The sequence below is a fragment of the Phoenix dactylifera genome, chromosome 14 (genome assembly GCF_051530095.1).
Source record: "Phoenix dactylifera cultivar Ajwa chromosome 14, Ajwa_hap1_PhDact_Kaust_v1.1, whole genome shotgun sequence".
Classification (NCBI taxonomy): Eukaryota; Viridiplantae; Streptophyta; class Magnoliopsida; order Arecales; family Arecaceae; genus Phoenix; species Phoenix dactylifera.
In genome coordinates this window covers 20,819,665-20,830,894 of record NC_143203.1, presented here as the reverse complement: position 1 = coordinate 20,830,894, position 11,230 = coordinate 20,819,665, and the positions used below count along the sequence as shown (strand labels likewise).

Sequence of the window (11,230 nt, the reverse complement as noted above, 5' to 3'; positions counted from 1 at the left end):
ATTAACTATATACTGGTGCCTGCTTAGCATGTCATGGAAATATAATGTAGGCCACATCAAGGATAGATTGATTAATAACGTTGCTTGTGACCAATTAATTACACTGGCTCTTGTTTAATATGCCATGCAAGTATGACATAGGCACCAACAAGGTCCATAGACCTGGTAACTATATTCAACAATTGCAGACTGCGAGGATAAAGTGCTCAGGAGATGATCCAGTAACAAAATTTTCTCTACAAAGTACTATAAATTCTTGAATCAAGGCAGAATTATAATATCTGCCTAATTGCTCCAGATATCTTAGATATCGATTGCTTTAAGAAGAACATGATATTCTTTGGCTAAATATAAAAAACAAGCTTCATACTGGTGAAGTTTTGAAGAAGAAGGGATGGACCTCTCTCTCTGGTGTACATGGAGCCTTCTCTTTAATTGCTCCTTCTGCTCTCTTAGTTCCCAAATTATCAATTATCTGCCTCTTGACTTCCCACTGGGAGAACATGTAGGCTTCTATTCAACAGCAAGCTTCCACTCAAGAGGCTTTGGATGGACCAAAGAAGACAACCCTAACTACCAAACCCTTCAGAATTCATTAGTTCCGCTCCTTATGGAAGGAAAGGAATAATTGAATCTTCCTCAACAATGGCAGAACCAGTCAGACTGCCCTTAAAAAGGCTATAAATCTCTTTCTATCTTAGAAAGATTTAAGTCAATTTCTTAATGAAGTAGGTGGAATCTTGTTCTTCTTTTTCTTAAAGAAAATCCTACTCAATGCAAGCTCTTAAGCTGCCTACTTGTCCTGCATCTGATTCCATGCTTTGGATTTATCAAAGAAGACATTAACGAAAAGTTGGGTTTTTTTAGCTAATGTGTTCCAGTGGAACAAGAAATAATAACACACTTATGGCTTTCCTAGCCACCAGCAGAGCTTAAAGCCACATCCAAACCTATATTGCCAACCATATTTGGTTAGCAAGGAACAATCAGATCTTCGAGAACACCTATTCATCTCATCGATTCATCATGGAAAGAGCTCTTATACAATCTGCAGGAGGTGATTCAATTGGCTACCAATAGAGATACGGAGACAGCTTAGGACATCTCGGACTCCTCACTAGCTTTTGCTGCTTCTAGACCAATATTTATGACCTAGGAGCCCCCACCCCATGCTTTCATAAAGTTAACTTTGATGGTAGTGCTACTAGAGGAAAAGGGATGGTACTATGGTAGTGCTCATGAATCGATGCCTTTAGTTGAAAAATTCTTTGGGGCAGATGAGTAATCGATAAAGTTTTTTTTTCGGTGGAAAAAGCAAAAAAAAAAAAAAAAAAAACTCTAAGGCCTAGATTCTTAACCTTTAAACGGAGAGAGTATATAAAAAACATCCGTATATTTAATATCCGTACATCGACTATGGTAGATCTTGGATTCTTGTACAAAACCAAGAGATTCAAATAATATCTTCGCTAGTCTTTTCGGAAAAGATCATGGATTGTAACAAGATAATAGCTGATTATATAACAATAAAGCTTTAATACAAAACTCAAAAACAACTATTTTCAAGCACTATTTTACAATTCAAATAAAAAAAATACAAAACTCAAAAAACTAAAAAAAAAACACTTATTACACACACACACACACACAAAAGAGAGAGAGAGTAAGAGGAAGAAGATTAGGATATTTGGAAGCTCCTAAAGCTCCCATCAATTGATCAATAAGCAAACAACAGATCAGAGACACCACCTCGTTCTTCTTTCCAAGGAAGATCCACTGTCAGCTTTCCATCACTACTCCACTCCACTCCCACCTCAACCCCATTCAACAAGCTACACTTTGGCTTCTCCCTAGAGTAAACCAAGAGCTTCCCCACCCCCTTCACCTTGATCCTCACAAAGATCTCCTTCCAGATCTCACCATACTCCACCTCAGTTATAGTTCCTCCACAATTGAACATATTCATCAGCCCAATTGGTGCAAATCTCAGATCGGAGCCGAGCTTTTTAATCGGCACAAAGCTGAAAATTTCAAAGGAAGATGGCTGCAGAGTGAATTGGATGGCTTCTGAGTTTGGGGTCATTAGCACCAACTTCTCAGCCTGGCTGAGATAGACTGTGTACTCTTCAGCATTGCCCATCTTACCAGCTTCCTTCTTCTGGTCCCATTCGACATCCCTCACATGAACACTGCCTGAAACTGGCTGGTATGATTGAGGGTAGCCTCGTACTCGCCGTTCCTTTGGATCCCATCCTGCTCCTTGGCAATTGAAAGCTCCTATAACACCTCCAAACTGCAATAACAATGTCAATTAAGATCTTGCCAATAATCCAACTGAAGGAGCAAAAAATGTAATATACTAATGCATGACCATGAAATAGTTCAGAGCACCTATGTTGAACTAACAAGCAAGTTCAGGATTCAACAGAAATGCATAATGATCGAGTTTTTTAGTAGCATAAACATATAAGAAGGAATTGGCAATGATCAGATGTTCAGCAAGGTTATCGAAACCTACTGGCAATGATTAGTTTACCTTGTTTAAGTTCCAAATCTTGAGGACAGTTTTGTCGTCAAAAAGAGGATTCTTAAACAGACAATCTCTTGTGGGCAGAGCAAAGTGATTGCACTTGGGAATGGATCCATCAGGGAAGACAAGCTTCTTCAGGAGTTCGAAATCATGACAACCAAGCGAGTCACTGACATAGACCGGCCCTCCGCAGATGGCCCTCGAGGCCGCATGGAACTTGGCACACACATGATCAGATTGGAACATGTCCCAGTCCGGCTGAATCATCTGCCCCATCCACAGGCTATTGTAAGCACAGTTGATCATATGGGCACCTTGCAGCCAGTAGATTCCCATTGGGTCTCCATTCGGATCATCACACCAGAAGTCATCACCTGTGAACAATGAATGAAATGCCGATCCTCAGATATATGGAAGACAAATCTCTTCTCCTGGAGTCATCCAAAGGGCTAGTATTTCAGATCTTACCTGCTCTTCCCATTGCTGTTTGCCAAGTTCCAAGGAAGAAGAAATCATTGCACTGCTGCATGCTGGAAATGATCCCTGTTCCATTGAAGTTCCTTAGTAGGGACTTCGTTAGCCCCTCGTAGTAAGTCTTTGCAAGCTCAACACGGCCTCCATATTCCTCACAGACATATTCTAGTGTCTGAACAAGAGCAAAAGAGTCAGTTTTCTCCTCTATAACTTCAGATAGATTGAGAAATTAAGATACTAGATAGCAAATGTAGAATCTTACATGGATGACATCCACTTTGACCCCGGTGATGCCGATCTTTGCGAGATAAGAGTGCATGGAATCATAGAAATCACCTGCTTGGTCTGGATGAACGAGGCCAATGCCACCTTCCGCAATCTTATCAACTGCAAGGTCGTCCATCGTCCCAGCTAGCCCAGGAGATAGCTTAACAGGGGTCACCTTCGAATCGTAATGTGCTACTCCAGGCTTCACTCCCCCCCAAGCTCCACAAAGTGCTTGCCACACATATACATCATCCAATCCTGGGAACTTCGTCCTCAAATCTTTTATGAATGCTTTCATTCCCACGTCTTTGGGCTCGCATGAAGAACCAGCACAATAGCTCTCGTAAACACTGGTCGAAGCATCTTCTCTTTCAGCTAGCATTTGATCCAGTTCCCTTCTCAACTCCACCATTTTGGAATCGAAGCTTGATGAGTCGCTGGACCCGGATTGGATTTCCTTGCTTCGAGCCTTCTTAGTGCTCTCGAGCTCCCGAGCCTTCAAAAGAATCTCCTTCTGCTTCTTGTGATCGAAACGAGGAGTGTCGGGGCCTAAGAGAGACTCTCCCCTGTACCTCCTAAACTTCTCGCACTCTTCAAATCTATATAGCCTTGCAGTCATCTGTTCGCCCCCAAGGACAAGGTTCTTTGCGTCTTCATGGGGGTCATCTCCATCCAGGTTGATGCTCTGCCACCCGTCATCGATTATAAGAAACCTCGGCAGGACACCTCCCTCGGCGAAGTCCTTCAGGCCGTGCCACACCCCAAGAGGATCGACAGTCAAATAGAAGGCATCCCAAGTGCACCAACCAAACTTGTCCACTAGAGGAGGAAGAGACTTCTCCTCCAACAGCCTAAATGTATTCAAATGGACCCTTGCAGCAGCATAAGCCTCCTTCATTAAGGTGAAAGGGTTGTCACCAAAATGAACATAGGCTAAAGCTCTGAAAGAATCAGCCTGCACTTGGCTGGATCCACTTTCAGCGCAGATCATGACATGGTCGTCGACGCCAGGTTCGATCGCCGACCTGAATCTCCCTTCCAACAAGGGAAGGAGGAGGACATAAGAGTTGAGCTCAGGGACTTGGAAGAGGACCCATTGGGTCTCCTTTTGTAGGTCTGAGCCGGACTTGCCGATCCACATGGTAGACCACCATGTTTTGAACCTGAAGATGCTGAGAAAATTTCTGTTGCCGAACTTGCCTAATGAATTCGTCAGGCGGTCGGAGGACCGTGGCCTGTAGAAGCCGAGAAAGCCACCCTTATGGGCTCCGGACTTGACTCGCTGGTAAATGGAGAAGGGAGCATTAGAGGATTTACATATGGAAGAGAAGCTACTGAAGGTGACATTTCTGGGGACTTCAGAGAGGAGTGTGACCCCATTAACGCTAAGCTTCCCATCAGATAGTGAGAAAGAATTAGCTATTCCATTTACTACACGTGTGGGGGTCACTGGATTTACTTTCGTTTCCTGGTGTGGAGCCATTGGCAGGGAAAAAACAGAGGAAGAAAAAGAAGTGAAAATAAACAATCAAGTTCAAGACTCTCTTTTTTTAATGAAAAGGGAAGAAAGATCAAGTTGTTTAGAATTGAAAGATTTTAAAATGAGAAAAATGACAAACTATTCACAGTTGAAGGATTCCAAGCTCAAAGTGAAGTTGTTAGAACTGTGCGGTCTATGGGAGAAAGAAAAGAAGTGAGATTTTGTGGAAGCAATAAGCTAAAAGAGAAACACAAGTTTTGATGGGTCCGTGACTCTAAGGGGGCTTTGAAGGGTGTTGAAGCAAAGAAGAAAACGAGGAAAAATGGAGAAGACAAGATCTCAGAGAATGAAAGGTGTTCAAAACTTATGTTGGAGAACAATTTCCTGCGCGTAAGAGGAATGAATCGAGAGGCAAACAACCAAAGGAAGCCAAAATTCTAATGGTTTTTGAACTCTGAAACCAGTGAGAAGAATTTGCTCAAAAACAAGGAAACCAGTGGGAAGAACTGGAAACCAAAGAAGGAAACAAGCAGAAGTATGGGAACTCTCAATGGGACTCACAATGCGGTGCCATGAGACACAAGGGACCTTCTATTTATAGGCACCGAGAAAAGAAAAGCCCCTGCTCTTTTTTGACTGGTAGAGCCACGCGTCACGAGTCATGGAATGAATGACGAAATGGTGAATAATTTTGGATAACTTGGCATCCCCTAAACTTCACAAGTCGAAAGTATGAACAACCAATTAGAACCTGCCACGTACCACTACAAAGATTCATTTAGCAGCCGACCAAAATCTACGGAAAAAATCTAAGAATGTTTGAGCACGCAAGCATAAATCTTTTCATTCTATGGATGGATGCATTGGCACCGTTAGCGACCAAAGCTGTTGGGGGACCAGAGTATGATCAAAAAAATTTCACCAGTGGAATAATTATTTAGCAAGGAAGGGTGGAGTTCTTTGGAGCTTGCAAGAACTAAAATATGCCAACATTTGCTGGAAAAAAAAAGGTGGCAACTTGGTGGAGGAATTGATTGCTAGGATGCCCATAGTTAGGATTAGTTGTATATTATTTTTTAAATATTAATTAATATAGATTTTGTGAGAAAGTAATGTGATGGGGAGTTTCTAAAATTTTCTTTTTGAGGAGGTTTTTTTTTTCTTGGGTGGTGGTATATGTATTTCAGTTATTTGAGCAAGTGGTTGACAGAAATTTCTGGAGGTCTAGGGCGGTGAACAATGGATTTAGTGGGAATAGAGGATAGACACCCATCTCCTTTGTCTCCCTCTTTCTCCTCTCAAGATATCATCAATTTTTTAAGTAAAACATGTGTTTCAGAAAATGTTTCAATCTTTTAATGATTGGTTTTCATATGCCCTTTCTGTTTTTCCTTTGATAAATGAGTTTTAGATGAAGTCACTTGAGTATTTTCTTGCTAGCTTATAGGCATCTGCAATACCTTTTTGAATATATATATATATATATATATATATATATATATATATATATATATATATATATATATATATATATAAAGGGGAAGAATTTTACAAAGAAAAGAAGGATATTATGGAGGCCAATTTGATATGAGAAGGGTTGGACTAAAATTTATTTTGATTTGAAGGAATTAGATGGAGGGTGGGAAGTGAACAAGGAAATGGTAGAGGGGTCAGGATTGATCTTGTTTTACCAATCAAATAAGTATGAAGAAAGAGGAAAAGGATGCAATTAGAGTTGTGTAGTTAACATAATTAATTATTGTTCACTAGAGGCAATGGTGACAGATTGCTATCTCCAGAACCTTCTAATATAGCATAAATATAGATATAGATGATTCAATATAGATGATTCAATAAATATAGCACCAAAAATTTAAAAAAAAATAACAAAAGGAAAAAGTGGAGCTAATCTGGCTTATTATTTTTTAAAAAGAAAAAAGTTTGGACAGACCAGTTACCTTAGTAAATTTTGACCCAAAGCATACTTGTAAGATTTTGGATGACTGGGACACTTGAGACCTTTTTTTTTCTAAAGCATTAAGGCACTAATAATGGTAAGATTTTTATTAATTCATCAACTCCTTGAAAAGCCACAAATTTGGAGGAATGATTAAACTAATTATTCCTTAATCCAATCCATACACCCAAAGGCGCCCATGTCTGATTTATTTTTTGGTCACACAACGTACTAGCTCAGTTCTTTTTTCCTAAAATCTCAAAAGATATGGATCAAGGAGATTTTGAGCCACTTCTGGTGCCTGGATCCCCTCACCACCTTTTGGTGTATTTTAGTTTAAAGCCATTGAGCCAGCACTTTGAGCTCTCCAAAGAACTGGATTCCTTCCCCTTGTAAAAGTCTTCGTGCCATATTATGGATTGGACAAGCGAACTAATTCCTTTGGGAGGACATCTGCTAATACGAAATATGTGTGAGCTAGTAAGAAGGCTTGCGGCCTTCCGAGCCATCCATATTTATCGAAAAGTGAATAGTGCTGTTGACCGAGTTACCTCCTTTGTTGCACACCATAAGAGTTTCTTTGGGAGAGTCTCGACTATATTTCTTCCCCTCTTAGTTGTTTTCTTTTTTTTGACTCTTATGGGTGTATTCATGCGCATATGGCATGAGTTACCGTTGTATCAAAAAAAAAAAAAAAACTAATTACTTTGTGGATGCTAGAGAGGGCCGAAATGCGAAGAATTTAGAATAATCTTATTTTTGCTATAGTAATCAACTTTACAAGCATCTTAGTTGTCTAGAAATTTCAGAGCACCTAAATGTGATTTGATACAAAACTTCTTCCAAATAAAAATGGCATCAAAGTGTTTCAGCTAAGCCTTGGTCCATCAACTATTGCATATGAACATATGATATACTAATTTTCTGGAGATTTGTGAATTCTAGTAAATGACCTCTCGGCTAAACTAACTCTAGAAATCTAAACTACTCCATGAAACAAAAATTCCCATGAAAGTATAAGCCACTTGATGGAGTCAATGGTCCTTCCAATGCTCACAACCGAATGACCGACCAAATAGAGTCGACAAGAATCAGGAAGAATTATTCCACAACCGCCCAGAATATACCACTAGATAAGGTAGTTGACACCTGTGCATGGAGACATCTGAGGTACTACTTATCCATGCATCATGCCTCACCGTGGCACTGCCTCTTTGGTGGACTCCAATATAATAATACTTTGCCGTATAACACCAAGGTGACACGCACTAAGGAAGGTGCTGAGAAATTGAACTAAGAAAACACTGGAAAAGTGTAGCAGATGAGAACCTTAAAGATAATATTTTATATGTAGATCTTCTGTGCAGTGGAAACTTTTGGTTGTGGTTTTCTTAGACGTGGAGGCAACGGTTATCTGAACTATATGTGACACCATAAAGAGAGGGGAGAGACTGGTGGAAGAGTTAGGAGTGGGTCCATCATTGAATGGTAGTTGTAATATAGAAAGCATAGGAGTCAAGACTTCCAGACAAGATTAATTGGGTGGTGAAGGAATAGCTCTGGAATTCTTGAGATGGGTGGGTGCTGGGTTTGCCAACAAGCTCCCATCTAGATGATCTATGTCAAGGCCCAGAGCTTTAAAATATGACAAACTTTGAAGCTCCAAAAAAGACTGGTGATTCTTTTATTGTTCATTTTGGAAAATGCATGTTTATGCACTTATTTACAAAGGTTTTCAAAGTTCTTATCTAGTTTGTACCCCAAAAAAAAATGTCCTTCTCTTGTTAGGATTTTGTTGAACTTGTTATTGTATCGGATTCGGTTATGGCATAATGTAGAATGACTAATTTTACTTTCCAATAAAACTACTTGCCGTTCGTGTGTATATTTTTATTAAATATATAATGCATGAGACTCGAGGATGATGGTTTAGATTTAACAATTGGTGCAATTTGCCCGGGTAATCTAGTTGCTCTCTTCTAATTAGAGATACGATTAATTTATTTGAACTTATGGCCCATATCATGGTCGATAGCATGTTCGGTTGATTTGAAAATCATACCCTATGACATAGTTAATGGAAATGGACATGATCGATAGAATATATGCTATGATGACTTGCTATAGTCAAGATAATTGATTAATCAACAGCCTATATTTATGATTCATCTAGTATTTCTTTTATTTGATCAAGGTTCATAATCGGGTCTCAACTTATACTTCTTTAGCTCAAAAAAATATCCATTATTATTGAGCTGATGGGGCAATATTTACATCCAAAATTTAATTTAGGTTAACATCGATCAAAATTTTTGGAACTAAGTTATGTGCAACCATGATGAGGAATCATGATTGTCTTATATTATCTTGTACCCATCCATCAAAACACCCGGTTTTTTAGATGCATTAGATAGATTAAAAATTTTTATGGTACTTATATACTCTTCGACCCATCTATCGTCGACTGATATAATATTCCTAGCTTCTCATTTAAGTCCCCTTCCAACACTTTCCCTGCCAACCAGTTTGTTCTTGTGCCTGCCTGTTAACATGAGAGTAATTGATCCAAGTAATAACAGTTGATAATTCTCCTCCTTCCTATCCCAAAAAAAATATTACAAGGCCTTGACATTCTTGTTTCCAGAAATAAAAGATGCACTCACCATGAACTGACTAATGCTGAGCAACTGCATGCTCTCCCTCTCTCTCTTCTATATCAAATAATACCGGTGTGGTGTTTGGTTTGTGGCCATCAAGTTTTAATTCCATAACAATCTCATCTAACATTTGATAGATTTCAAATGTTTTAGGGTGCGATCGATCTCTCACATAGAAGCTATGAACAATGCCATGGACCTCAATCGAGCTACAACCAGGGATCTTCTCAAGGCCCTTTGACTTCATTAGCATTCTCATCCTTCTAGCTTTATCCCACCTTCCTCTCATGGCGTAGATATTAGACAAGAGCACAAAGACTCCACCATCTTCGGGCTTTAGCTCGACGAGGCGATCGATGGCATACTCTGCTATCTCGGCGTTTCCATGGATCCAACAAGCACCGAGCAAAGTCCCCCACATCACAGCATTGGCTGGCGCAGCTTGCACGAGGGAAACTGCCTCTTCCAAGAGCCCAGCTCGTCCCAATGCATCGATCAAGCAGCCGTAATGCTCAATTGTCGGTTCCATTCCGTATTTCGCCCTCATCGAATCAAAGTATCGTTCTGCAGACTCAACCAGCCCTCCATGGCTGCAAGCACACAGGACACCGACGAATGTGACCTCATTAGGCCTTATCCCGTCCAATTCCATCTGCGCAAAGAGCTCCAAGGCTTTCATCCCATGCCCGTTCTCTGCTAAGCCGGCGATCATCGCTGTCCATGAGAACACATCCTTTGGCGCCAAAGCATCAAAAACCTCATATGCTTTATTGATACACCCACACTTAGCATACATGTCTATGAGCGCTGTTCCAATAATTGAATCCATCTTCATTTTGTTCCTTTGAATGTAAGCATGAACTTGCCTCCCTCGCTCGAGAGCTCCGAGTTGGGAGCAAGCTGAGAGCAGGCTCACAATTGCTGCCAAATTTGGCCTCACCCCCAATTCCTTCATCTTTTCGAACAAAACCAATGCCTCACCCGGGCAGTCCCCTTGGGCATACCCAGTTATCATTGCGCTCCAAGACACAACATTCTTTATGGGCATCTCATCGAAGAGTCTCCGAGCCACGTCGAACCGACCACACTTCACATGCCCAGCAATGAGAGTATTCCAAGACTCTACATTCCGTTCCGGCATCCGATCGAATAGCTCCGAAGCTGTTCTGATATCGCCCGACTTAGCATACCCATTTATCATCGCATTCCAAGAAACAATTCCCCTTTCAGGCATCTCATCGAAAAGGTGCTGAGCATGATCCAAAAGTCCGCAATTGATGTACCCCGACAGCATAGCATTCCACGAGACAATGTCCAGTTCATTGCTCGTGTTAAACACCCGGTGCCCGAGATCGATTCTTTGGCAAGTGGTGTACATGTGGATCAAGCCATTGATCGAGAAGATGTCAAGGTCGGCCCCGGATTTGATCATGAAGCCGTGGAGCTGCTCCCCGGCCACGAGGGTGGCGAGGCGGGTGCAGGCCTTGAGGAGGAAAGGAAAAGTGTAGGAATTGGGCCGGGAATCGGAGGAAAGCAGGCGGAGGAAGAGGTGGAGGGAAGGAGCGGGGGAAGGGGAGTTGGCGAAGCCTCGGATAAGGGTGTTCCATGAAAAGATAGTTGGGTGGGGTATTTGGGAGAACAGCTTGTGGGCGTAGTGGAGGCTGCCCTGGGGAAAGGTAGCGGCGAACTCGACAAGCTTGGCGGCGGCGAAGGGGTCTTGGAAGAGGTGGTTTCGGAGCATTTGGGCGTGGATTTGGAGGAAACGGGGGACGGCGGCGCATGATTGGAGCAAGGAGAGGCAGGTTGGGTGGGTTGGCGGTGTGGGGAGGAGGGAAGGGAGATGGGGCATGCAACGGCTACCTTTT

At 41.5% G+C, this 11,230-nt stretch overlaps 1 protein-coding gene and 1 pseudogene across 2 annotated transcripts; both read right to left on the bottom strand.

Moving 5' to 3' along the window:
• Nucleotides 1-1,495: 1,495 nt before the first annotated feature.
• Nucleotides 1,496-5,320, bottom strand: STS (stachyose synthase). Its single transcript, XM_008799258.6, has 4 exons — nt 3,267-5,320; nt 2,999-3,176; nt 2,537-2,904; nt 1,496-2,293 (listed from the first exon to the last, which is right to left on the bottom strand). The coding sequence occupies exons 1-4, from the start codon at nt 4,752-4,754 to the stop codon at nt 1,718-1,720; spliced, it is 2,610 nt and encodes an 869-aa protein (XP_008797480.4). The 5' UTR covers nt 4,755-5,320; the 3' UTR covers nt 1,496-1,717.
• A 3,961-nt stretch (nt 5,321-9,281) lies between these two features.
• Nucleotides 9,282-11,214, bottom strand: LOC103712663 (pentatricopeptide repeat-containing protein At3g29230 pseudogene; annotated as a pseudogene). The gene has a single exon (XR_015973322.2). The product of XR_015973322.2 is annotated as a pentatricopeptide repeat-containing protein At3g29230 pseudogene (transcript).
• Between the last annotated feature and the right edge of the window lie 16 nt (nt 11,215-11,230).

What these genes read in the sequence shown, in the direction of transcription:
- STS (XM_008799258.6), bottom strand. Translation starts at nt 4,754, where the DNA reads ATGGCTCCACACCAGGAAACGAAAGTAAATCCAGTGACCCCCACACGT. An exon ending in TCAAAGTGGATGTCATCCAT is followed by an intron (nt 3,177 to 3,266) that starts GTAAGATTCTAC and finishes GCTCTTGTTCAG; the next exon opens with ACACTAGAATATGTCTGTGA. An exon ending in AGATTTGGAACTTAAACAAG is followed by an intron (nt 2,294 to 2,536) that starts GTAAACTAATCA and finishes TTGTTATTGCAG; the next exon opens with TTTGGAGGTGTTATAGGAGC.